We start from the raw sequence: 27,689 nt of genomic DNA on the forward strand, positions 1-27,689 counted from the left end.
CGTGAAGATGGCGTGCGCAGGCGCAGGAAGGGCTACGCGCGCGTGAGGGGCTGGAGACCGGAAGTTGAAGCTTTCGTGGCGGTTAATGAGGTGAGGGGGCGGGGCGGCTGCGTGGGGCTGTGGTTCCGCGGCTGGAGTTGGAGTGGGTCAGGGGTAGCTTGGGAGCGAGCTAAGGGGTGGAGGGAGATCCCGAGATCAGGAAATGCATTGGAAGAGGCCGAGGGGCCGGGAGAAACGGACAGAGATGGAGCCTGAGCGTTTCTGAGAGAAGCTGAGGGACAGAGAGGCCTGAGAAATGGAGGCACGAAAAGAAGCTGCGACAAATTGAGGGACCGAGAGACTAGGAGGTTGAGAGAGGAGCAAAGCTGAAAACTGGAGAGGTCCAGGGCGAGGAGCTGATGGGTTCCACCGAGAGAGGCTTTCAGAGACTGTGAGAGAAATGTGATCGCACCGGGAACGTGGGAGATGGAGGGAAACGTAGAAAGATCAGAATGGAAGCTTGGGAACAAAAATAGACCGAAGAGGAGGACAGTTTAAATGGAGGAGCGAGAGACTGTATCATGGGGAGAGACCAAAATACACGGAAAGGTGGAGACAATGAAGTAGGTGAGCCCGACAAAAGCTGACATGGGCGGATTGAGAGAAGGGGTTGAGGGGAAGAGAATCGGAGAGAAAGCAAGAGATGAGAACGGGAGTGGGATGGGAAGTGGGAGATAAAGGCAGACACATGGAGTGTTTAAAAATGGAGGGATAAAGCCAGCCACTGGAGAATCACATTGAAAAATGGAGAAAGGAGTAAGGGAAGCCTGAATCCCGAGGTTTGAATTCCTCAACTGCCACTTAAACTACTTACTTAACCTCTGTGGCTCAGTAAAATAGTGATAATAGCACCATCTTAAGGTTGTGAGAAAAGTATATGTGTGTGTGGGTTTGTATATGTGTGCATGTAAGCAGACGAGTGATTTACAGTAGTACTCGAGAAATGAGGAAGGACTAAGTAAATGTTAGCTATTGTTAAAGCTTCAAACAATTGTGAGACAAAATTTTAGATAGAGAAATGGAGAGTGATGGAGAGAGAACCGGAGAGAGACAAAAATGGAGACACAGAAAAAAAGATTCAGGTGGAAAATGAGAGGCAAACGGAGTACTGGAGAGGTCAAATGGAGAAAGACAGTTGGACTTCCAGAAAAAAAAATCAGACTGCAAAATAGAAACAGTGGGAGAAAATCAGATAAACGAAGTGAGATAGGACCAGACTAGGAAAGGGAACGGAGATGCAGGTGGTGAGCAAGATGGACTGAAAACGACAAGACGCTGAAACCGTAAGATGGAGAGAGCCAGAGAGGAGAGAAATAGGGACGCGAAGAAAACCTCTAAAAGCCACAAGTGTAGGGAAATGAAACCAAGAGAGAGTCAGAGACACAGTGATAGAGAAACTAGTAGATCTAGACAATCTAAGAGGTCGCTTAAAAGAGGAGACACCTTGAGAGCCACGGGGATGCTCCGTCGGGCCCACATGCCTGCATAGGCCGTTTATAGTCTGAGAAGAACGCTCTCCATTTCATTCTCAGAACCACTGGTTCAGGATCACAGTAGCCCTTCAAGGCCCTGTCCTCTTACCGCCTTCCTAGAATAGGAATTCCCTCTGAAGCTGCTCTGGCATCACCTAGTCCAGGTGTTTAATAAGAAGTGATGTGGACTCCCCAAGGCGACTGCTTCTCTGCCAGTTCACAAATTCTTCCTCAGTTGAAACCTGTATCTGGCTCTAATAACTCCCAAGGTTATTGGAGTTCCCCCGAGACCTCAGAGATCCAGTCTCTGAACTCCTCCAGGAAGGCCCTTGAGAGACTGAAGGCAGAGTAGGTGAAAGCATTGCTAATACCATTATGAAGGCGAATTGTGGCCCTTTGGGTGCAATTTTTTTCCAGGTTATATGCCCCTGGCTCTTCTCACTGTTTTCCCTGTGTTAGTCATCATTGGGAGAAAGCACTGGACTGGAATACTAGTTACTATTTGGCTTCTCTATACCAGGCTAGGTGATAAACATTGCCATGTTTTGAGATGGGCATTGTCTGCATTTTATAGATGAAGAAAACAGCCTCAAAGGAGTTAATTTGCCAGTGGTCACAAATCTAGTGAATGGTGAAGCCGAGGTTCAAACCCAGATCTGCCTGACGCCAAAGCCTTTACCGTGGAAGGCTCTGAACCCTTTTAAGATCATAAACCCCTTTAAGAATCTGAGTGATGGACTTCCCCTCCAGAAAATTGCACATATGAGGGCATGTATGCCCTTTATTAGTTAGGACTTACTCAGCTGAGCGTCAGAAACCCAACTTTAAGCAAAAAGACATTTTCTTACGTAGCTGGGAAGGCGGGGGTTGGAGGACACTGAGCCTCAAGCACTAGGTAATATTGCCAAGCTTCACCCCCTCCCTCGTCCACTTCTTTCTTTTCAGTGACTGAGTGGCCATCCTTGTGTATGCCTTACTGTGCCCACGTGCAGACTTTTCTCTAGGATAAATATCTAGGAAAAATTATCATCTTCAGGAGTGACTACAAGCAGCTCTGGGTTTACATCATCCTTGCCCAGCCACAGTAGATAAAATGAGAGCTTTTCCCTCCTAGTAACCCAGTAAATCCAGATAAAGGCCCTGATTGGCCCTCCTTTGGTCATGTGTCCACCTCTCAGACCAGTCACTGGTTCAGAGGAGAGAAGGGTACCAGGATTGGCCAGGCCTTTGTCACTTGCCCAGCCAATAGGGGCTCTCTGACTTAAAGGCCACCAGGACCATGTGGAGTCCAGGAAGGGTTGCTCTCCAAAGGAAGGTGCTTACTATTATCAGAAAAAGAAGGACGGGATGTGCCAGGCAGGCAAGAGCAATCCATAGCATAATGCAACACTTGCAAAATTATGCACTTAATTTCAAAGGGTTCCCAGGTGTCCTGAAGCTCAGTAGACCCCAAGTTAGGAACCCTTGGCTTACTATTTTCTTTATACCACACCTGTCTCATGTTTTTGGTCAGCAAAGACTCACACAGCCCCCAGCGCTTCCTTTATCACAGCCCCAATCACTGGATTGTCAGTCTGATGACATGTCTGTCTCTTGCATGTGACCGTGACCATCTGAGGGGGCTCAGGGTGATCTTATTCATGACTATCCCTTAGTCCATTGCTTCTGAAACAGCAGGCTTTCAGTAAATGTTTCTAAAGATGAATGAGTTTCTTCTCTCCCCCAAGCATTCAGGGCCTGAAAATCCAGGGTGAACTGTGTATATCCCAGAGATCACTGCAGCAGTCATGAGATGCCCTGTGTGCCACCAGCTTGGCCTAGGCCCCTGGCCACTTATTCTGCTGTCACCTGTGGTGATCCTGTGCCATCCATGAGGAGGAAAATCAGCTCTTTGAAGAGAAAGTGATTCCTTATCGCAAGCACTGGCATCTCACTGCAGGAGGTGGGGAATGGATGAGAATGTTTGGTCCAGGTGATCAGAACTGAGGCCAGTTTTGTGACAGTGCCGTGATTAGGTACAACATGCCTCCTCCTTCCAGAACAAGGGAGGGCAGGGATCACCGGGACCGCCACCGGGCGCCCAGTGAGGAGGAGGCTCCAGAGAAATGGGACTGGAATTGTTCAGAGACGCGGCGTCTCTTCGAGGATGCCTTCTTCCGTGATGAAGATTACATCCGCCAGGGTTCTGAGGAGTGCCAGAAGTTCTGGACCTTCTTTGAACGTTTACAGAGATTCCAGAATCTCAAGACCACCAGGAAGGAGGAGAAAGAACCTGGGCATCCCGAGCCCAGCATCCCAGCACTGGCTGACCTACCTCGAACTTACGACCCGCGTTACCGCATCAACCTCTCTGTCCTCGGCCCTGACACTCGAGGCTCTCGGGCACCGGGCAGGCACCTGCCGCGGGAGCGAGTGTCCGAGTTCCGCCAAGCCCTGCTGCACTACCTGGACTTTGGCCAGAAGCAAGCCTTTGGGCGGCTGGCCAAACTGCAGCGCGAGCGGGCAGCGCTTCCCATCGCGCAGTACGGGCACCGCATCCTGAAGACGCTGAAGGAGCACCAGGTGGTGGTGGTGGCAGGTGATACAGGCTGCGGCAAGTCCACTCAGGTGCCCCAGTACCTGTTGGCCGCTGGCTTCAGTCACGTGGCATGCACCCAGCCTCGGCGAATCGCCTGCATCTCACTGGCCAAGCGCGTGGGCTTTGAGAGCCTCAGTCAGTATGGCGCACAGGTGAGTGGGGGCTAACAGGATTTCGGCTTTCCTCACGTGACCTTGAGGAATAAGTTGCTTGACAATATTGATAAGTTACAAAAGCTCTTCTTACCCTTTGACCCAGTGGTGATTCTTCTAGAAATGTATCTACCGATTGGCCTCGATATGGTCCAAAGGTAAAGGCACTAACAGTACCCGGTAAGGCATGCCTCGTTTTATTGCTCTTCACAGATGTCGCTGTTTTTGGCAAATTGAAGGCAAGACCTTACACCAGCAAAAAAGATTATAGTTCGCTTTATTGCAGTACTTGCTTCATTGCAGTGGTCTGGAACCGAACCCGCGATATCTCTGAGGTCTGCCTGTATAGCACTTTTGACAGTAAAAAAATTGGAAAAGTCCTGAAAATTCATCAAATTTTTTTTTTCTAGGCAGCCATAAAAAAAGAATGACGACACTTTCTTACTAATGGTTTCTAGGGTTCTAATCCTGGCTCTCCTATTTAAAAAATTTGTTATTTAAGTTAGAATACTCTTCAACACAGAAGAATGCACATGTCATAAATACAGAGGGTGCCAAAAAAATATATACACGTTTTAAGAAAGGAAAACTGTATTAAAATTGTAATACTCAATATATACCGATAACAAAAGATGAGTACAAGTCACGTTTGACTTCTGTAGTTACAAGAGGTGCTCAAAGTTGTTCCCATCAGCGTCCAGACACTTCTGATTATGGCGAACTACTGCTTGAGCCATATTGACCAAAGTGTCCACTTGTAGACATGTTTTTGGCACCTCTGGTATATAGCTCTGTGACTTTTCACGAGTTGAATATCTTTGGGTAACTGGCACCCAGATAAAAAAATCAACCTTACCAGCACCCCAGAAATCCTCTTGTTTCCCCCTCTAGTTACTGTCTTGAGGCCCTCAGGGTCATCACTATTCTTAGTGATAAATTACCACTTTTGTGCTAGATTATCACATCTGAGTGAATGACAGAATATCAGATTATTTTTGCCTCTTTCTCTGTGTATAAATGGAATCAAAAAGTCTGTTCTCTTTTGGGCCTGGCCTCTGTTGCTCAATATTAGTTTGGTGAGATTCACCTACACTGTAGCCTATAGGCGTGCTCCGTGCATTCGCAGTGCTGCACGGTGTTCCATCGTGAGGTGCCACATGTATCGGAATTGGGGGGATTTCCAGTTTCAGGCCCTTGGGAACGGTATTGCGGTAAACATCCTATAACGTGCCTTTGGGTGTCTTTTGGTACATGTTTTAGTGGGGTATATATCTGGGAGAGGGATTGCTGGGTCATCAGATCTGCGTATGTGTTTAGCTTTCATAGATACTGCCAAACCATTTTGCAAAGCGGTCATACCCATTTACACACCTACCAGCGGTACATTCCACGTCGTCACCAGCACTTGCCATTATTAATCTTTTTCATTTTAGCTTTTCCAGTGGTGGTATCACATTTTAATTTGCATTTCCCTGATGACTAAGGACATCGAGCGTCGTTTCCCGTATTTATTGGCCATTTGGAGATCCTCTTTTTGAAATGTCTGCTCATGCCTTTTTTCCATTTGTCTTTGGCATTGTCTGTCTTTTTTTCTTGATTTATAGGTCTTTTTCGATTCTGGATAAGACTCCTTTGTAGGATTTATGTATTGCAAATCTTGTCTCCTACTTTGTGAATTGCCTTTCATTTTCTGAATGGTGTCTTTTGATGATGGTATCTTTTCATTGAAATATAATCCAGTCTGTGATTTTCCTTTTATGCTTGGCACACTGGGTTCTGCTTAAGAAGTCTTTGCCCACTTTAAGGTCATGAAGATGTTCTATGCATTTTTCTAAAAACTTTTACATTTAGAACTAGAACTCCTCTGCCATCACATGCACACGCATGTGTGATGTGAGGTACTTTTTAGCTGTGTTGCCTGGTTGAGTGACGTCAGGTTCCCCATCTGTGAGGTGAGAATAAGAATCCTTCTTACAGCCTGTGGTGGCTGTGGGAATGAAATGAGTTGATACACATACTCATAAAGCATTTAGAATAGTTGGTGGCACATAGTAAGGACTCTAAGAAAGGCTAATTATTAGTATTATTATTAATTAATGTCATTTTCCAGGCTCTGTGCCAAATACTTTATGTGCATTAGCACGTATAATCCTCACAGCGTCTGGGAGAAAAAAAATATGTCTCCAAGAGATGGAACTGCTTGCCCAAAGTCAGCAACACTTGAGTAGCAGAAGTGGTATTCGAACCCAAGCCTGTTGGACTCCAGAGCCTGATGTGGGGACCTCTGCTCATTTTTCATTTTGGGCCAGGTAAGGGGCTGGTGTCCCGGCCCAGGGTCCTCTCCTGACTACCCTCCTCCACGCACTCAGGTCGGCTACCAGATCCGCTTTGAGAGCACGCGTTCGGCGGCCACCAAGATTGTGTTCCTGACAGTGGGCTTGCTCTTGAGGCAAATCCAGCGAGATCCCAGCCTGCCCCAGTACCAGGTCCTGATCGTGGATGAAGTCCACGAGCGGCACCTCCACAACGACTTCCTCCTGGGCATCCTCCGGAGCCTGCTGCCCCAGCGGCCTGACCTCAAGGTCATCCTCATGTCAGCCACCATCAACATCTCGCTCTTCTCCAGCTACTTCGGCAGTGCCCCTGTGGTGCAGGTGCCCGGGAGGCTGTTCCCCATCACGGTCAGTTTCCCCCCTTCACGTGCCCTGTCTGGCCTTGGGCCAAACCCGGACGTGTCCCGTTTCTGCTCTGGGGCTCTGTTTCCCATCCCTTCAATCAATAAGGATATTCTCTCTCTCTCTGTCTTTTTTAAAGCTGCCGTTTTCTGAGCATTTACAGTATGGCGGGAAGAGTGCTAAGTGCTTATTAGAAGAGACTCCAAAATGTAAAGGCTCAAATAACAGAGAAGTTTATTTCTCTAACAGTCCGGCTGGTCCAGGCTGATGGGCAGCTCAGTTCCACGTGGTCATTCGGGGACCAAGGCTCTTCCTTTCTCATTGCTCTAGCATCTCATAGGGCAGGGTTTCTCAAACTCAGCGTTGTTCACCTTTTGGGCTGGATAATTATTAGTTGTGGGGCTGTCCTGTGCGCTGTGAGATGTTTAGCAGTGTCCCTGGCTTCTACCACTAGCAGCCAATAACATTCCCCTCCCCGCACTGTGACAACCAAATCTCGCTCCAGATATTGCCAAATGCCCCATGGGGGCAGCACCACGCCCGGCAAGAACCACTGTCCTGGGGCATTGTCCTGGTCTGTACAACCATAACTTGTAGGAAGAGGGGAGGAGCCAAAGTTCAGGGAACATCCAGTTTGTTTTTAAGTTTGACATGACCTTTCAGTTGCTTCCATTCTTTCCGAGCCCCACCTCGCTACAAGGGAGGCTGGTGACATCGCTCTCTAGGTGACTGTGTGCCAGGGAAGAAAAGAGCAGACTTTCTGGGGATCACACCATTCGACACATCCGATCTTGTCCCATCCTCACAGCAGTACTGGGGGTGAGCCTGACTCCACCGTGTTTCATTACACATCCCTCCCCCCAGGTACGTCTATTGCTGAAGAAGCTGAAATCAAGAGACAGGCCTTTCAGGTGGGACAAAGGGAGTTTGGTATTCATCAGAAATCATGTTTTTTAGGTTCTCTTACAATTTGCTCTACCCAGACTGGGCAGAGATCCTTTTTAGCTTCCCTGCTCTTCAGTTTTCCCAGCAATTTGTATCCTGAACTTTCCCCCAGTTTCTTGACCTCCTTACTCTGGCTTGCATATAGTTTTATCCATAATATTGATGATGATCACAGCTAATATTTATTGAGTGTATACTGTATGCTCCACAATTAACATGTGCGTCCCTCTCCATGACCTCAGTAGTTCGGTGCCGGGAATTACAAGCCATGAGGGTAAAAGTGAAGCTCAGAGATGTGAAGTCACTTGTTCACAGGACGACTCAGAAGTGGCAGAGCCAGGACTCGAATCCTGCTCACAGACAGACAGACCCTGTGCCAGAAAGCTTCTGTTTGTCCTTACAGATCCGCATTTCCTTTTGCCCACCTTCCTGTCTGCCCCAGGAGGCGGACCTGTATGGATGGCACTAATAGACCCCCTTCCCTCTGGCTTCCAGGTGTTTCCACTGCACAGTGGGCCAAGGAGAGTCAGCTCCCCACCTCGAGGTCTCTAGTAGGCTGTGTCCCTCAACCGAAGTCACAGCTCCTCTCAACATGGCTCTCTTCACACAACGCTGTACTTTATGGTTTTGATGACCACCTTTCAAACACAAAAGAATGCATGCGTCACGTGTATACGCAATTGATTTTCACAAATTAAATACCTGTATGCGGCCAGCACCCAGATTAAACAACATCAAACCTTGCCAGCACCCCGGAAGCCTTCCAGTTATCTTAATACTTTGTCCTTTTTTTAAAAATAATTTTTTTTGTCTATTTGTGGAGGGTGCAGCTCAGCTCCAAGTCCAGTCGCTGTTTTCAATCGTTAGTTGCAGGGGGTGCAGCCCACCATCCCATGCGGGAATTGAACTGGCAACCTTGTTGAGAACTCGCGCTCTAACCACCTGAGCCACCTGGCTGCCCCTCCGGCATCAGCGGCAGCTCGTTGTCTTCAATCTAGTTGTGGAGGGCGCAGCTCACCGGCCCATGTGGGAATCGAACCAGCAACCCTGCTGTTCAGAGCTTGCGCTCTAACGAACTCAGCCGTCTGGCTGCCCCAATACTTTGTCCTTTTGTTATCCTGTTTGAGTGTGCTGTCTGCCTTCCGACTGAGTCATGTCTCCTCTGTCAGCCTGTGGCCTCCCAGCGCTGTTGCCCTGAGCTGGAGTGACAGGGCGCTCCTGCCTGGGGCTGTCTCCTCACAGGTCGTGTACCAGCCGCAGGAGGCCGAGCCGACAACGTCCAAGTCGGAGAAGCTGGACCCGCGGCCCTTCCTCAGGGTGCTGGAGGCCATTGACACTAAGTACCCTCCCGAGGAGCGGGGCGACCTCCTCGTCTTCCTCAGCGGCATGGCCGAGATCAGCGCCGTGCTCGAGGCCGCCCAGACCTATGCCAGCCACACGCAGCGCTGGGTGGTGTTGCCACTGCACAGTGCCCTCTCTGTGGCCGACCAGGACAAGGTGTCACGTGCAGCCCGGCAGGGCGGGGAGGGAGCGGTCTAGCTGTGAGGGCCGCGGGAGGAGGTGGCGTCGGGGGAATGTGACCCCACAAATGCGGGCTGCACAGGGTGGGGAGTACGCCCGACTGAGCTTCCTGATGAGGGAGGAGGCCCTGGAGCTCAGCTTTGCAGGACTTTGAGCAGGATTTTGAGCAGGAGACAAGGGGGAAGGCAGTTCAGGAAGCGGGCAGGGAGGAGTGTCCCACTGATGTGTATGGAGCACTTGTGGCAGCAGGTCTGAGCTCTGTACGGGGGTCTCAGTGAGTCCTCTGCCACGTCCTGCTGTCATCCCCACTAAACATGCAGAAACCGAGATAGGCACTTGTGCAAAGCCATGTAAGTAGCAGAGCCAGTCTGTGGAACTTGGTAATTTGGCACCCAAGCCCATGCTGTTAACCAGAGGTTGGCAAACTTTCTGTCAAGGGCCAGGGAGGACGTAGTTTTAGGTTTTGTGGGCCATCTAGTCTCTGTCACAATGATTGAGCTCTACAGCAGGAAAGCAGCTGTAGACTGACCAGGTGAGGCTGTGTGCCATCACAGCTTGGTTCACAAAAACAGGTGGCAGGCTGAATTTGGCCTCCAGGCCAGAGTTGCTGACCCCCCTCTTAGCCACTATGCTTGACTGTCTCTTTTGAATCTGAGAGAAGAGCTTGTGCAAAGGGCCTGGGGTGAGAGAAAGACGGGGCAGCTGGGAAACGGCGTGCAGTGTGGCTGGGGTCTAGATTGTGAAGGGGAAGTTGGGAGAGACGAGCCTGGAGAAGAATGCAGGGTTAGACACAAAGGGCCTGGAGGACCCAGTGTGTGCCTGGGTTTGTCCGGAGCACATGGGGGAGCCCTGGGAAGGTTCTGAGCAAGGTGAGGCCAGTGCCAAGTTGTGCTTTAGCAGATCCCTCTGCTGCATGTGAAGATGGACTGGAGGGGATAAGTCGAGGCCAGAGACCAGGGAGGAAATTGGAACAGAGTCCGGGTGGGAAAGCAGGGGCCTGGACCAGGGCGGGGGCGGTGAGTTTGGGGAGGATGGTATGAAATCGAGAAATGATGAAGATGTTGAGGTGTGGCTGGGGGTGGCAAGGGGAGGACCCAGGACCCAGGTTCCTGGCCCAGGTGATATGGCGAAGGATGAGCCATTTCCGAGAGGGAGACCGGAGGACGACAGCGTTCAGCGGAAGGCGCTGAGGCTATTTTAGACATAAGGGGGTGGGGTGCTTGTGGGGCATCCCAGGGCTCGGTAGGGGCCGAGTCAGTCTCTGATGTCACCTCCTCACTTCCCCCCAGGTATTTGACGTGGCCCCCCCAGGAGTCCGGAAATGCATTCTCTCCACCAACATTGCCGAGACCTCTGTCACCATTGATGGGATCCGCTTTGTAGTAGATTCTGGTAAGGGCTGCTCCTCCAGCCACCCAGGGACCTGGGGAGACGTGTGGGGTGTGGAGAGGTGCGGATACAGCAAGGGGACGCCCGGCCAGAGCAGGGAGCCGGCAGTTTAGGGCTGTGGAGCAGATGGGACAGGAGGGTTCTGCGTGCGATTCTGTCTATTTTTGTGTATGTTTAAAATTCTCCATCATGAACAGACGGTACAGGGGGAGGGGAGACTGAGACACCAGGCGGCATCTCAGCTGGCAAATCTCTGCTCCCCCCCTGAGGCCCTGCTAACGGCGGTGCTTTGCCCCTGACTGCGAGATCCTGTATTTGTGTTTCTGTTTACTGCCTGCCTCCCTAGTGAGCCCCACAAACTCAATAAATGTTAGCAGCCACCTTATAGCATTGAGTCTGGGATGCCAGTGATGAGAAAACATTCCACAGTTTTATGTACCATGAAGAAAACTTTCACATGCTGTCTGTTAAACATGGACATGCCATTCATTCTTAAGGTGCATCAGAGACAACATGATATGAAAACAGGTTGGTCTTAGAATTGATGAAATATGGTGTCTCTTCAGCCCTGTGAGACCAGGGACTTTGCTTTGTTTGCAGCTGTATCCTTAGTGCCGAGTACAGTGCCTGGCGTATAGTAGGTGCTCCATACTACTTGTCACATGACTGAACCAGTGAATAAACAAAGCCTTGAGAAAATCAATGAAAGGATGTGTGAATGACATTCACAAAATGTCAGGGTTGGGCCCAGACTGAGCTGTCGCTCAGTGTTGATGAAGTAAAGGAATAAGTGAGGGTGTCAGTGAATGAAGGGCTGGGGAGGCGTGTGCAGGGCCGTGTGGCCGTTGCACACAGGTGCCCTTCCTCCCTGTTCCCCTCCTCCCCACCCAGGGAAGGTGAAGGAGATGAGCTACGACCCCCAGGCCAAACTGCAGCGGCTGCAGGAGTTCTGGATCAGTCAGGCCAGTGCTGAGCAGCGGAAGGGCCGGGCGGGCCGCACAGGCCCCGGCGTCTGCTTCCGCCTCTATGCCGAGTCAGACTACGATGCCTTCGCCCCCTATGCAGTCCCGGAGATCCGGAGGGTAGCCCTGGACGCGCTGGTGCTGCAGGTGAGGCACGGGCGGGGAGGGGAGTGGATCCTGAGAGCTGGGGCATTGAGACAGGACCAATCCCAGGTTCAGGGCAGGAAGGGCAGGGCTGGCCAGGCCACTGCCAAATGTCAGATCCCACTTTCAGGGGACAGTTGTTTTCCAAATCGACAGGGTCACAGGAACAACCTCGTGACTCAATCAGAGTGCTTTCAGCTGTAACAGAAAACCCGCCAAGAAGTGGCATTTAGAACCAGGGTTTCTGGATACACGTCATGGCTCATATCTCAGCAGTTAGTTTCCCTTAGACCCATTCCCAGGAGGGCCAACACAACAGAACTTTCATTCTCTGGTTGGCAGGCGTTTCCTTTATTCAGGGACCCAGACCCCTTCCCTCTTGTGGCTCCATCTTCTCCCCGGGGTCTGTTCATCATCTGTGCCGGCCAGCGAGGGGGAAGGAGCGTGGGAGATGGGTTTGCGGGCTTTGCGGGCCGGATCAGCAGGGGTGCACTTCCCTTCCACTCACCCTGGCTGGAGCTCCTTCCAGGCCACACCTCGCTGCAGGGGTGGCTGGGAAGTGTCTCTGCGCTCAGGAAGAAGAGGGAAGGGAAAGGGGTGAAGTGGGGGGGGGGCGGTATCTGCCGCAGGCTCACAAGTGCTTGAGTGGCGCAAACCAGCCCCTTCCTACGGGTGATACACTCTGATAATTTCTATTCATTTGACTTCATTTTTTAAAAATGCTGGTTGTGACCTACTTCATGGAGTTCCTGAGCCATATAACCTGCTGTTTGAAAAACACTGGGTTGAACAATAAGGAAAACATACTGTTTCATATAATAAGAAGCCTCGAGATAGAGAGGTTCCAGGCTTGGTTATCACCATGGATCAGTCATGTCATAAAGGACCTGGGCTTTCTCCATCTTTCCAACCTCAGTTTATCAGCAGCTCTCCTCATGATGATGATGATAAAAAGTACTTATCTAGTGCTTGCTGTGGGCTAAGGCTCTGTAATAAGTGTTTTATGTATATAACCGTATTGATCCTCACAAAAAACTCTATGGGGCAGGTCATCTTCCAATTAAGGATGAGGAAACAGATGCACAGAGAGGTAAAGTAACTTGATCCAGGTCACACAGCTGGCACGTAGCAGAGCTGGGGTTCCATCTGGGGCTGTCAGGCTCCCAGCCCACGTCATGAATGCCACGTGGCTCTGGCAGCCGTGGGCATCATCTCCTCCTTTACTATTCAGAGACAGGAGCAACAAGTTGTCCCTCATTGTGTGTCTTACTGAAAGGCCACGGGAACCTTTCCCGGAAGCCCCCTGGCTGATTTCCCAACCTGCTTGTCGGCAGAACTGGGTCATATGTGCCCACTCTGTGACCTGTAATTGTCCAGGGGTGTGGTGTCACCAGACTGGATTGGAGTACTGATTCTCGGCCCCAGCCACACACTGGAATTACCTGGAGAGCTTTAAAAAAAATCTCTGCCCTCCCTCCTGCCCAGAGCTTCTAATTTAATGGTCTTTGCATGGGTATTGGGTGATCTCTCAGACAACATCAAGGTTTGGTGAGCAGGGAGGAAGGTGAAATGGCTGGTTGCCAAGTGGACAGCTAGAATGTCTGGTGGCCTCTAGATAAGGGCCAGGCAAGCAGGTCACCTCGCTGGGAGACTTGGGCTGAGCACCCCCAGGCTGGCTCTCTGAGCCTTCCTCTTCATGCAAGGCCCGGTGACGGGTACATGTTTCACTTCATTTTCCCCACCACCTGCCACCCCTCTGGCCTCTGAGTTAATGGGAATTCTTTGGTCGAAAGTGAGAGAAACCCAGCTCAAACTCTTGTAAGCAGAAAAGGGGATTTTATGCATTTGTGTATCCATAGTGGGAGTGGGAGGGAGGTCAAGCTTATTAAAAATTAAGGATTTCTCCATCTGCAGTGGATGGGCTAATCTTCAGGCAATGGAAAAATAACCACAGCAGTTCTGGGCTCCCATCTTGGCCCCTCACAACCAGAGAGGATGCTGGAACTTGTCTCTGCCACCTCCAGGTTCCCAAGTCAGGGAAGGATTCTGATTGGCCCAGCTCAGGTCATGTGCTCGTTCCATGGTCAGGGTCTGGTAAAAGAGGTGCCGGGCAGACAGAGAGACAGACACTGGCCCTTCTCCCCTGTCTCTGTACTATGGCCTTGACATTAGGAGTTTTAAAGTGTGACCAGTTTGTGATCTCTCAGCCTTCTCAGTGCTCCACAGTGGCTTATGTGTCCCCCATTCTCAGGGAGTTTGGTTCTCATTCCAGATGAAGAGCATGAGTGTGGGAGACCCCCGAACCTTCCCTTTCATTGAGCCCCCACCACCTGCCAGCCTAGAAACAGCCATCCTCTACCTCCGGGACCAGGGGGCCCTGGACAGCTCAGAGGCCCTCACCCCCATTGGGTCACTGCTGGCCCAGCTGCCTGTGGACGTCGTGATTGGTGAGGGACGCCCCTTGGGGTAATCACACGGGGCGCTGGGTGGGTGGAGGGCACTGCTTGCTCTCCAAGTGACTCATGGGCCGGCCTGATCCTTCTCTGGGCCCTGTTCATTTATTCACAGGTCCTCAGTGCTAGGCACTGTTCTAGGTGCCAGGGATACAGCAGTAAACAAACAGGCACCACTTTGCCCAATCTGTCCCCAGCTCCACCCTGGCACCCATCTTGTGTGTCAGTCAAGGATTTCAAAACCTCTTCCTCTTACTCACTCCTGCGTCATCCCTGCCCCTTTTAAGGAACACACTGACCCAGGCGTGTTCGACTTGCCTAATTCTCCTGACTCAAGATATTCTATCAGAAATCTACAGTTCACAGAATATTCACAGCTCAGCACTCTCGGTACCATTTCCTAAGCACGTTGTGCAATAGAACCTTCTGCCTGTATTAATATCATTCAAGTCCCCATCATTGCAGTAAACTGGAGCTTTGGTGTGGACAGGAGGGGGAGACCACCACCTCTGAGGGTCTCCATGGCTGTGAAGTGGTTGTTTCTGTTTGTTTTTGAAGGAAACAGAGCTAGAGCAAGGAAGATCAGATTTGAGAAGAAAAAGAACATTCTGTGGGCATTTCTTGTATGCCAGTGAAAGGCTTTATGGACCTTACGTCATTTCATTTTCATATAATGAGGGTAGGGCCTCCAGACACCCCCGTTGTACAGATGAGGAAACAGGCTCAGCTGCAGGGTGGGGGTGGAGAGCTGTGCCCAAGGGCACGGAACCAGCGAGTGCCAGTGCCTGGGTTTGGTCAGGCGGCTGCTAAGTGTGTCAGGCACGTCATCTCTTGTGGGACAGGAATGAGTGACGCTCACTTTCCAAATGAGGAAAGTGAGACTCCGAGAAAGGCTGTCACTCACTGTCTCGGGGTCATCTGGCGGGCAGAGCCGGGAGGCACTCCCCAGGCAGGCTGACAACCGTCTGTCCATGGGCCCTGCAGGGCAGGAGACACGGATGAGTCAGTGCTGGGTGGTTCTATGTCCCGAGGACTCAGTCATCCACCACTTGGGCACCCTGAGCACTTCCCAGCGTGAAACAGCTCATCCTCACAGCAGGTGGACGCTGCCCTTACTGCCTTCATAGATGGGGAAACAGAGGCACAGAGGGTGGAGGGACTTGCCCGAGGTGATGGAGCTAAGGTGTCCGGAGACAAACTTGTACTGCCTCCTGCCTTCATCTTATGAGGCTAGATGTGTGACAGGAACTTTCCGGAAAGGCCGTTGTGGGGACACGTGAGGTTAGGCCGCTGACCGTGGGACAGGCAGGAAGGGCCTGAACTTCGGCAACTGGTGTTGTACCACATGATCCTACGGTTCCTGCTGGTTTTCTTCTCTCTCCGTCCTTCCTGTTCTCCCTCCTTTCCCCTGCTCCTTCCCCTCCTTCCCCTCGCCCCCTCCTCTCCTCCTTTCTCTGCCTCCACCTTAAACAGAGATGGCAGGAAGAGTCATCCTGAGATAGGCACAAAATTCAGTGCCTGCCATGTGCCAGGCAGCCAAGTACAGACCCTGTGGACGTCACGGTCTAGGGGGGGAGAGAGGCACGACCTTGGCAGGTTAACGTGAGTGCCAGGAAGGCGGGGTGGGGGGTGCTGGGGGAGCTGGTTGTAAAGAGAAAAGCAGGGCATGTGGTGGCATTGCTGACAGGAGCAGCCAGCACTTACCAGTGCCCACCACATGCCCGAGGATGCGGGGACTGTGCTTGTCTCCAACCTCCAGATGGGGACACTGAGGCCTTGCCCAAGGTCACATGACCAGAAAGCACTGTGTGTGGCTTGGATTCTGTCCTCTGGCTCTCGAGGCCCTCTGTGGGTGAGATGGAGGGAGGAAGGCGGGCGACTCAGCTTGGTGCCCCCCCCAGGGAAAATGCTCATCCTGGGCTCCATGTTCCACCTGGCGGAGCCCGTGCTCACCATGGCCGCCGCGCTCAGCGTTCAGTCACCCTTCACCCGCAGCGCCCAGAGCAACCTGGAGTGTGCAGCAGCTCGGCGGCCCCTGGAGAGTGACCAGGGTGACCCCTTCACGCTCTTCAATGTCTTCAATACCTGGGTGCAGGTGAGGCTGGTGGCAGAGCCCCCCACTCCTATCTGGCTGGAAGACCTCGTCTCCATTCATGGGACCAACATGTGCAGACACCCAGGCTTGAGGGGGAGCCTGAGGTTTCTAAAGAACCGATTAAAACCAGTGCCATCTGGAGAAAGCCCAGACTCCTAGGGTGGCATCTGTATGTCCAACACATGTTTCCTGAGCCCCTAGCCCGGGCCTGGCCCTGCGCTGGGCAGAGCTGGGCCCCCAGTGGTGATCAAAACCACCTGCCCTGTGCTCCTGCGGCTCACAGTCCGGTGCAGGAGACCCGTCCCTAGACAGTGACCACCCAGAACGGGTTGTGATGAGGAATCCAAGGGGCTGAGAGAGAGCCCGGAGGGGGTCTCTGCCCGAGTGTGGTCTGGGAGGGCTTCCTGTCGGGGGAGCAGTGGGGCTGAGACCTGAAGAAGGAAGAAAGCAAGTGACGGAGGCTGACAGGTGGCCCCCCTGCCTCGCATCCTCCCCGTGGCTGGTGTCGGCCCGTGTGGGGGTAGTGGGGATGGTGTGTTAGCCTCAGCCCCTTCTCCCCGCTGGCCGGATCCTGACACCTGGTGTCTGTCCCTCCACCCAGGTGAAATCTGAACGGAGCAGAAACTCGCGCAGGTGGTGCCGCCGCCGGGGTATAGAGGAGCACCGTCTGTACGAGATGGCCAACCTGCGGCGCCAGTTCAAGGAGCTGCTGGAGGACCACGGGCTGCTGGCTGGGGCCCGGGCCCCGAAGCCGGGGGACAGCTACAGTCGGCTGCAGCAGCGCCGGGAGCGCCGGGCCCTGTACCAGCTGAAGCGCCAGCACGAGGAGGGCGGGGGGCGCAGGCGCAAGGTGCTGTGTCTGCAGGGGGACCAGGACGGCTGCTCCAGTGATGAGGACCGGGGTGGCACAGCCTCCCGGGGGGCTGGCGACAATGTGGACATCCAGGTGGGGCACCATGCGGCGGGTGCTTGGGGGGGCAGGGCTGGAGTTTACCAGAGTGGGGACATGGCCTGCCCTGGGGGTTTGAGGGGACACAACCCTGCCCTCACCTCGAGAGACAGGATTCCGTGGACAGGACCTGGCCCAGAGTCCACAGAACCCGTTGGGTCCACGTATCCTAGTACAAGTCCCCAGGGACCCCACCTTCCCCTGTTCCCACCAGGATGTGAAATTTAAGCTGCGGCATGACCTGGAGCAGCTGCAGGCGGCCGCCAGCTCGGCCCAGGCCCTGACCCGGGGCCAGCTGGCCCTGCTCAAGCTCGTGCTGGGCCGGGGCCTCTACCCGCAGCTCGCCATCCCGGACCCGTTCAACAGCGGCCGCAAGGACTCGGACCAGGTGGGCCTGCTTCCTGCCCCCACTGCCTGTGCGTGGTCATTCCACACAGCTTCCAGTGCTTGCCCTGTGCTGGGGACATGACTGTGACCCATTCATGGGGTTCATGGGCCAGTGAGGAAACAGACCTGTTCCCTGACAGATGACCCAGCATGGCTGGGGCTGGGATAGGGGTGGAGCCTCGGGGCTGGGGGAGCACAGGGGCACCTGACCAGCCTGGGCGGGGTCAGACAGGCTTTCCGTTGGGGGGGACTTCTGAGCTGAGAAATGTGTGGAGGAGGGAACCTGGCCAAGAGGGTGGAGGAAAAGTGTTCTGAGCAGTGGGAAGAGCAGGTCTGAGGGCCTTTGTCACCTGACGCCTGCTTTTGGCCTCTCCAGATTTTCCACACCCAGGCCAAGCAGGGTACCGTACTGCACCCCACCTGCGTCTTCGCCAGCAGCCCCGAGGTGCTGCACACACAGGAGCAGGAGGCCAGGGGCGGCGAAGGGAGCCGAGGTACGGTGAGCCCGAGTGGGGAGAGAAGTTACCTCCCGTCTGAAGTTACCCCTTCATTCCCACGCTCTGCCTTTGCTGGGGCTGCTGAGGTGGGACCTGCAGGAGGGGAGCCAGCCTTGGCTGGGTGGCCCTGGCGAGTTCTCCACGCTGGGCCTCGCCCTCCCGTGGTTAGCAGACCTGACCCAGCACTGGCCACACCCAGGGACTGGGATTTTAGCCTGTGAGGAGACCTGTCCTGTGGGCTCTGGGGCCCCCTGACGGCCCTGCCCAGGGGCCTGTGCCAGCCCCGTGGGGCTGGAAGGCAGCGTTCAGGCAGTGCGTCCAGCCTCCCTTCTAGTCAAATCCAGGCCATAAAAGCCACCTCAGCTGAGCAGCTGCTCACAGCCCAGGCGGGGTGCCAGCCAGGGGTCCCCCTCCAAAGATGCAGGCCTGTGTGCTCCCGGGGGGCCTTTGCCCCTGCAACCTGACAGCTAGTTGTGTGCTGTGTCTGAGCTAGTTGTGTGTGAACACAGCTCCTCTTTCTGCTTATAAACAAAAGTGCATACTATGTTAAAATGGGAAATACTGACTCAAAAAGATAAGGTTTATAATTTTAAACGTCAAAAATAGAATATGAAACTTCTAATCTTTAACTGCTGTAAATTCCTAGTCAGTTTACCCTCTTCGTATTATGTTGTTTTTCTCCTTTATTTTTTAATTCTGAAAATTTCTATGCATCATCTAAGTTGAGAGTGTGACAAACCCTCACCCAGCTTCTGTGGCCATCAGCATTTTGCCATCTTTGTTTTTTCTGTCCCCTTCCTGTATTTTCCTTTTTGCCGGAGCATTTTAAAGCAGATCCCAGGTATCATGTCATCTAGTAATAACAATAACAGTAATAATAGTGACTAGCATTCCCGCAATACTGTTACCACTCCTAATAAGTTAACAATATTTCTTAATATTACCAAATAGCTAGAGTCATATTCATTATGACAAAGTATTTACAGCTAAGTCACAGACCTTTTATGTGTGAGCGTATCCGGATGGGTAAATGGCCCAGGCGGGACAGGCGGCCCCGGGGCACCGTTGGGTGCAGGGGGTGTGAGTGGGAGACGAGTGCGCGGGGTGGGCCTGAGCTGTCCTCTGCCCCTTTCAGACGACAAGGACAAGATGAGCAGCAGGCACCAGCTCCTCACCTTCGTCTCCCTGCTGGAGACCAACAAACCGTACCTGGTGAACTGCGTCCGCATCCCGGCTCTCCAGGTGTGATACCGTCCCCGGGGCAGGAGGCATGGGGTGGCCCCGGGCTGGCTGCACACTGTTGATTGGCTGCTCTTCTCATTCTGCTGTTCATTCGGCAGTCCCTTGCTGAGTGCCTGCCATGTGCCAGGAATGCTGAAGGTCCCTGCTCTCGTGGAGCTGACATCTAGCGGGGGAGGACGGACAATAGCAATAAACCCAGGACAGCACTAAATGAGATGTTAGAGGGTCATAAGTGATGGAGAGAAGGAAAAGACTAGCACGGGTGGGGTGAGGGTGAAGGTGGGCATAGGTTCTAGCACGAAATAAGCAATCTGGGGGACCCTCATTGAGAAAATGTGATGGAGCAAAGACCTGAAGGGAGGGAGGAGCCAGAGGGATCCCTGAGGGAAGAGTGTCCTAGGCAGAGGGAACAGCAAGTGCAAAGGCCCTGAGGCACACACATGCTTGGTGTGCACAAAGAACAGCTGGAACAGTCGGTGAGGGGGAGAGTGGCTGGAGATGAGGTCAGAGAGGCAGGTGAGACTGGAGCCCCCCCGCCACACACCCCCAGAAAGGTTCAGAGTAGAGCTGGGACAGCACCTGAGGTGGGGTGGAAGCAGGGAGCCCAGCAAGGAGGTGACGGCAGTGTCAGGTGGAAGAGGATGGTGGCTGGACCTGGGTGGAGGCCGAGGACATGCTCAGACTGCAGATACACTTGTATATGTGCCTGCAGCAGGAAGTGTAGTCCTGACCCCGTGTGCTCGCTGCGTGCCCCCTACCGTTCCAGGCCTGGCCGTGATCTCACTACAGAGGAGAATGGGCTTGGGGGGTGGGGGGGCACGTCACTGGCCTAAGCCACACAGGAGCAAGTGGCCGAGCCATAGCGCCGGGGCCACACGCCGCACCTAATGCCTGTCCTGCTCATCAGATGGGTGCCCCCATTACCAGGACCCCTTCACTTTGACCCCCAGGAAGGTGGAGGGAAGAGAAATCCTTCAGGTTCCTCGAGCCTCAGATTTTGCTGACCCCGTGAAAGCTCGCTCTCATCTGCTCAATTCCACATTCCTTCATTTATTGTACACCGACCTCGTGCCCGGCACTGATTACTCTTCTGGGTGCTGGGGATGCAGTCGTGATCAGAAGTGACAAAACTCCCTGCATCTGCAGGGCTCACACATGAGGGGGAGGCAGACGGTAAGCAGACACTCGAATAAAAGGATCCGCCAGACGCTCTGGTCAGTATCAGAAAGAAGGGACGGAGCGCGGTCGGGGCAAAGCAGCGCCGTTAGCAGGGCCCCGGGGGGGGGGGGGCAGCAGACATTTGCCAGCTGCGACATGCCTGCTGCCTCGGTCTCCCTGGCCTCTGCACCGTTTGCTCATGATGCAGAATTTGAAACAGACACAGAAGGAGACAGAATCACCTGTGGAACCCCCTGTTCCATCACCCAGCCCCCAAACCATTGATGCGTGGCCAGTCCCGCCCCGTCCACTCCCCCCACCCCGTGCCATGGAATGTTCCCCAATAGAGCATGACGGTTTTCAAACAGAAAAATCGAAAGAAGTGTGTGGTGAGCACCCAGCCCCTGACTGCCAGGCTCCTCCCAGTGGCGTTTCTCTTACTTGATCCCATGTCTGTCCCTCTGTCCACTCACCACGCATTGTGGTAGGTGGGTTTTTAGAACTTTCTTGATGTGTTTAAAGTTGTTGACATCAGTGCCCTTCACTCAGACACATCAGCACACGTCCGATTAACTAGAGTTCGGTATTTATGTATTTGAGGATAAAATATATAGAGCGACATGTACAACGGTAGGGACACCATTCGATGAGTGGCGACAAGACATACGCGTGTGTAACCCCAGCCTATAAAGACTGGGCTCCCCCAGCCGTCTGCCCCCAACACCGGTAATGACCGCCCTGCCTTCTTAGGACGTCTGCTGCGTTTTCCTCTGAAGTCTTCGTTAGTCTGTCTCTCCAAGGAGAATGTCAGCTCCCCGGAGGCAGGGACGTCATCTGTTCAGTTGTATCTCGGGCACCTGGAAGAGTGCCTGGCACAGAGTAGGCGTGCAGGAAATGGTTGTGGGGGGGTAGATGGGCGGGGGGGGTAGGTGGCTGGATGGATACATTGGATGGACAGGTGGATGGATGGACAGGTGGATGGATGGACAGGTGGATGAGTGGCAGGTGGATGGATGGACAGGTGGATGGATAGAGAGGTGGATGGGTGAGGGAACTGATGGGTATGTTGGACGGACAGGTGGATGGATGGCCAGGTGATAGATGGATCAGTGGGTGGATGGATAGGTGGGTGAGCAGGAGCCCAGCTGGGCGGGGCCCTTCTAAGATGGCATCCTGAGGGGCTGCCGGTTAGCTCAGTTGGTTAGAGCGCCGTGCTCTTAACAAGGTTGCCGGCTCCATCCCTACGTGGGCCACTGTGGGCTGCGCCCTCCACAGCTAGATTGAAACAACTACTTGAGTTGGAGCTGATGGGTCCTGGGAAAACACACTTAAATACAAGTTTAAAAAAAAAAGAAAAAAGATGGCAGCCTGTGCCTCACCCACTGCCTGTCTTCTGTCTCCTCTCTCCCAGTCCCTCCTGCTGTTCAGCCGGTCCCTGGACACCAATGGTGACTGCTGCCGCCTGGTGGCCGATGGCTGGCTGGAGCTCCAGCTTCCGGACAGTGAGAGTGCTGTCCGGCTCCTGGCGGCTTCCTTGCGGCTCCGTGCCCACTGGGAACATGCCTTGGACCGGCAGCTGGCTCGTCAGGCCCGCCGGGGGCAGCGGCAGCCAGAGGGGGAGGAGGAGGAAGAGGAAGAGGAGGCTCCCGTCCCCCGCAAGGAGGTGGAGGCCCTGAGCAGGGAGCTGCTGCAGTTCATGGCGTCCAAGGTACCGCCGCCTGGGTGCCTGCGCCACCCAGGGCCTGAGGGGCCCCCGCCGCCACCGGGAGGAAGGCTCCAGGGGCCTGGATGCCAGGGTCCCTACTGTGCGCACATTCGGGGGTTTTCAAACCAGGGAGGTCGATGATAAACCCAAGATCCCACAGCTTTGGTTGGACCCAGGGTTTGCCCCAGGAGCCTGGCTCCAGAGACCATGCTGTTAACCCCTGTAGCCCTTATTCCTCAGGTGCATATCAATCACCTACTGCATGCTTCGTGCAGGTTCCCCCTCATTAACAGTTACAGGCATGCAGGGTGTGCGAGGGAAGCGGTAAGGGACCTACTCAGGAGGACAGTCGGGAAGGACTGGGCAGAGCAGATTTGAAACCAATCCCTCACCTCTCAGGTGGGGAGTTGAGAATTGATCCTGATTCTGCTACATGTGACAGGGGTGGGGAAGAGGGTGCAATCCAGGATGACTTCGTAGCGGAGTGGAGGGACCCAGGGAACCAGGGGAAGAGGAACAGGCTGTGTCAGAGGGAGGAGGAGCTAGGTGGTCAGACTTAAAGGCTACACTCAAGGTCTAGATGTGGTCCCACAGGTGGCAGAGCAGAGGGGCCTGGGGAAGGCAGCTGAGATGGGAGGTGGGGCATCAGGGCATGTTTTAGGTAAAACTCAGGTCATGAGTGTCTGACACCTGTTATGATTAGCTTAAGCTGTTGGCCCTCGTAAGTGAAAAGTCCAGGGTGGACTTCAGGCACAGTCAGATCCAGGTGCTCGGCTAGTGTCTCCCTGAGTCCATCTCCTGTCTCTTTCCTCAGGTTCTCTATAGCCTCCGGCGTCTCACGGGGCTGGAAGCCCAGAACCTCTATGTGGGACCCCAGACCATCACAACTGCCCCCAGTCTCCCCGGCCTCTTTGGCAACTCCACCCTGTCCCCCCACCCCACCAAAGGGGGCTACGCAGTCACTGACTTCCTCACCTACAACTGCCTCACTGTGAGCATGGACCCCACCTGGGCCCCTCACCCTTCTGCCCCTGAAGATGGGATTTTAGGGAGCTCTCCCCCACCCCCATTCCAACCTAGTCCAGGGGTGCAGTTTCCGAATGGGGCCTGACCGCCCCAGACGCTCTGGGGAGGGTCTGGCTGGCTGTGGTGGGGCGGGGACAGGGGCTTAAGCCCTGACACGGCCTGCCTGCCCCAGAGCGACACGGACCTGTACAGCGACTGTCTCCGTACCTTCTGGACCTGCCCCCACTGCGGCCTGCACATGCCGCTGACGCCCTTGGAGCGCATCGCGCATGAGAACACCTGCCCTGAGGCCCCGCAGGACGGCCCCCCGGGTAAGCATGCGGCTGTGGGGACTGGGGACCTGTGCCCCCCAGCTGTCTGTCCATCCTGGTGGTTTCCTGTGTGTCTGGGCATTCGCTGGACATACTGGGGATTGCCTGGCAGGTGCCACATACAGACTTGGTCACAGAAAGCTGGCACCCAGGTTGGGGAGGGCCTGGAGTACCCCCTCGTTCTCATTTCTGTCTGTCTCTCTTTGGTCTCTCTGAGGTCCGCCGCTGTGTTTCTGTCTGTCTGTGGCTCTGTCCACCCTGCTGTTACCCAGGGGATGCTGCAGTGGGCAGACGCTGACCCAGTGCCCGCTGTCGTGGGGCCCCACCCCAGGGCCCTCTCAGGCTGTCGCTTTCAGTCTCTGGGACACAAAGTGAAGATTTGCTTGTGTGTGCACAGTGATCAAGGAAGGCTTCCCGGAGGAGGCAGAGCCAGATTCCCCAAAGGCTGGGAGAGCCTGAGCCCCTGGGGTGCCCGGAGTTTGGGTGGGGGTGAGAGCCCGCAGCGGAGCGCCCCCTCAGCCGCCCTTCCCCTTTCTCTTAGGGGCTGAGGAAGCCGCCCCCGAACCCCCGCAGAAGGCGTCGGCCCTGCAGAGGCCTTACCACTGCGAGGCCTGCCAGCAGGACTTTCTGTTCACGCCCACGGAGGTGCTGCGGCACCGGAAGCAGCACGTGTGAGCCCAGCACAGGGACTGGCGCTCCCCCTGAGCCCCCGCCCCTGGCTCAGAACTGTGGCCTGCCCCCCCCCCCCCCGAAGTGGGGAGGCGGCGTGAGGAAAGTGTCAGCATACTGAGTCGGACCTTTCAGCTTGCTCCTGCCCACCCTGCAAGGAGCAGCTGCCCCGTGGGTCGAACCCACGGTCTCGCTCTCATGCCGTCCGATGGGGCCTGGGGTGGTTGTGGCCGAGTAGGGACTTCTGCTTTGGGGACAGGATCGTGGTCCTCTGGCTGCTGCTCTCCCCTGTCTGTTCGGGGCCTCTGCTTTCCCTTGAACGCAGGAGACCAGGCACTGGCGCATCCACGCGTGTCACTTGGAGAGCTGGTGAGGAGGGTGGTGTCAGTGTTCACGTGGGACCGACCACAGGCTGCCCTGCAGGACCCACCCCCAGCACGGTCACGGGGGCCGTTCCTGCTGCAAGGTCCATTCTCAGCCCCTCACGACGGTCCGGCCACGCTGTCCCCGTCCCTGAAGTGCCTCCTTGCCGTGGTGGGGAAGGGGGGCACCCCTGCCATATATGCCCCCTCCCTGGCTGCCGTGCCTGGGCTGCTCTCAGGCCTCCTCCCCGCCCTGCCCTGCCCCCACCTCCCTCTGCCCGCGCTCCCCATGAGCTCAGACAGTCCTCGGCTTCATCCCGTCTCTCCCCCGCCCTTGGCCTGACCGCTGCCCTCCGTCCCAGCTCCAGTGTCCAGCTGCCTTCTTGGCATCAACACGTGAAGCTTCATGGGCGTCTCAGGCTTAACACAGCGGAAGCCAAATTGGGTTCCCTGGGACAGCCCCCTCCCAGTAAGTCAGTTTTTAGTTAGTGCTCATTCATTCAGCCGTTTACCATTCATACATTCATCTGTTTCTCTCTCCCAACCAAGATGTTTGAGCTTTACTTTCGGGAGTTTGTATTCCCCCAAATCAGAGGCCTGTGCCCCAGCTCAGTAACAGCGCACCTCCATTCCCCGTTAGGCCGAGGTGCTCCATGTCGCCTGGTCCCTCTCTCCCACCTGCTTGCACTCTTAGCCCATCCCATTGGCACCCCCTTCAATATGGATCCAGCATCTGACCGCTAGTCCCCTCCTGGCCTGGCCCCACCTGGGCTCCTGCCATCCCACGCACGGACTGTTCTCCCCGCTGACCAAGGTCAAGCCGGCTGGTGTAACTGGTCAGTCACATGTGCATGTGGAAATGGAATGTTTTGAGTTTTCAAAACATGGGACCATACCACCCATGGTTCTGCAACTTGCGCGTAGTGGAATTCGGAGATCTTGTGAGCCAGTGAGCCTGCACGTTCTTTTGCGTGGCTGCAGAGTGCTCCATTACATGGCTGTGCCACACGCTTGTGTAACGGCTTGTATGGAGAGACAGTGAAGCTGCTTCCAATCTTTGGCTCCTACAAACAGCTGGCAGTGATATCCTTGCACACATGTAATTCCCAGATGCGTGGGTGTCTGTAGGATAAATGCCTGGAGGTGGGATCGCTGGTCCAAGGGAAGGTGCGTTTTACAGGTCATTTGATCCATTGTCCCAATGTCCTGCCATACAGGCCGTACCGACTTACAGTAGTTTTTATTTCCCCTGATCGCCAGTGAGCCCGAGCGTCTTTGCATTATCCTGGCCCATTTGTATTTCCTCTTCTGTGCTGTTTGTCCAATCTTTTGACTATGTTTTTCCTAGGCTCTTTGTCATTTTCTTACTGGTTCACAGCAGCTCTTTATATATTGTGGATCTTAAGCTTCCTCATAGATGTAATAAACATTTCTCCCAGTCTGCTGCTTATCCTTTGGCTTTGTTCATGGTGACTTTACTCAAAACTTTTCCATTTTGGGGTCGTCAGATCTCTGTCCCTTTTCTGTTATGGCCCCTGAAAATGCCTTCCCCAACTCAGAGTGAAAATCGAGAAATAAATGGATGAAGGGACAGACTAACCTCAGAGCTTCCCCGCCCCTGTCCAGCCAATCTCAGAACATTATGGCTTGTCAGGACACTGTTCTTGCTTTCCTTCCTTTTTCCACGTTAAAACAAAATAAAATGAATGTCCTACAGGCAAGAAACAGAATTCTTTATATTTGTGTTGGGGGGTGGGGAGCTGAAAATGAAAGCCACCCAGTGTCTGTCAAAAAGCCTTAAGCATCTCTATTATGTCCATCCTGGGGAGTGAGTCTGAAGGAACCTGCTGGAAGAAGGGAGGAAACAAACTCTTAATGCCCCGAGATGGCCATCAGGGCATCTGTCCGAATTGAGGAAACCCAGGGGTCATAGCCCCTCAGGGGTGAACTCTATACCCCTTAACAGTCAGTACCAGACGTTCTTATTACCCACTCCTTACTTGGGGAGGTAAGTGTGTTCCGGTACGTGTGCAAAAACTCCAGGTGGAGCCAGGCTTTGCCATTCTCACAATTGCATGGAATAAACCTGGAGACATCATTTTGCACCCATCAGATTGGCCCAGGTTAAGAAGATTGATGATGCCCCCTGCTGGTGAGTGTGGGGAAATGGGCACTTGTATCCACCTTGAAGGGAATTGGTCCTTCTCTGGAAGATCTATTTAGCAGAATCTTTAAACATGCAAATTCTGCACGTTTAAACATGCACGTCTTCATTCCAGTCTTTTATTAGACTGGTGCAAATGTAATTGCGGTTTAAAACGTTAAAAATAATTGCAAAACCGCAATTACTTTTGCACCAATCTAATAAAACTTTCCCTTGAAGCACTACATACAGAAGTGCCCACATCATAAGTGAGCAGCTTAGTGAATTTTCCCAGAAAATGAAACCTACCTGTGCCACTAGCATCCGGACCAGGAAATAAACCAGACCAGCCCCCAGCAGCCCAGCTGCGGCTCCCTCCGCCCCGCCCTACCTCTGCCCCCTGCCCCCGGCCCCAAGGAGTGATCAATAGTCTGACTTCTAACACCAGTGCCCAGTGTTGACCATTCTAGAACTTAAAAAAAAAAGTACTCTCTTGTGTCTGGCTTCTTGCATTCAACATCATGTTGCATGGAGCTGTTGTTTGTTCATTCTGTTGTATGAATTAATCACAGTGTATTTATTCTTTTGTCATGGGCATTTGGCTTGGTTCCCGTTACAAATAATGCTGCTAGAACACACGGTACCTGGCTTTTGGGAAGCACCTTTGTGTGTTTCGGTTGGGCATATATCCAGTAGTGGATCTGCTAGTCACAGGACTTTATGTTCAGTTTTAGTAGATTCTTCAAAATTCTTTTCCAAAGTCGTTTTACCAATTTGCGCTCCCACCAGCAAAGTATGTATGAGAGCTTGAATTT

The 27,689-nt window shown here is 53.7% G+C and overlaps 1 protein-coding gene across 1 annotated transcript; it reads left to right on the forward strand.

The window, feature by feature from the left end:
- DHX34 (DExH-box helicase 34) lies at positions 1–27,689 on the forward strand. Its single transcript, XM_033128637.1, has 16 exons — positions 1–90; positions 3,239–4,241; positions 6,611–6,922; positions 9,104–9,358; positions 10,672–10,774; positions 11,663–11,880; positions 14,150–14,324; positions 16,232–16,425; positions 17,027–17,371; positions 17,589–17,762; positions 18,138–18,255; positions 19,394–19,500; positions 22,070–22,366; positions 23,178–23,354; positions 23,562–23,700; positions 24,242–27,689. Exons 2-16 carry the CDS (start codon positions 3,534–3,536, stop codon positions 24,373–24,375), a joined length of 3,456 nt encoding a protein of 1,151 aa, XP_032984528.1. The 5' UTR covers positions 1–90; positions 3,239–3,533; the 3' UTR covers positions 24,376–27,689.

Source organism: Rhinolophus ferrumequinum, chromosome 15 (assembly GCF_004115265.2).
Source record: "Rhinolophus ferrumequinum isolate MPI-CBG mRhiFer1 chromosome 15, mRhiFer1_v1.p, whole genome shotgun sequence".
NCBI lineage: Eukaryota > Metazoa > Chordata > Mammalia > Chiroptera > Rhinolophidae > Rhinolophus > Rhinolophus ferrumequinum.

Coding starts and splice junctions, on each gene's coding strand:
- DHX34 (XM_033128637.1), top strand. CDS start 3,534: ATGCCTCCTCCTTCCAGAACAAGGGAGGGCAGGGATCACCGGGACCGC. Junction 14,325..16,231: donor GCCTGTGGACGTCGTGATTG/GTGAGGGACGCC, acceptor TGCCCCCCCCAG/GGAAAATGCTCATCCTGGGC. Junction 23,701..24,241: donor CCCGCAGGACGGCCCCCCGG/GTAAGCATGCGG, acceptor CCTTTCTCTTAG/GGGCTGAGGAAGCCGCCCCC.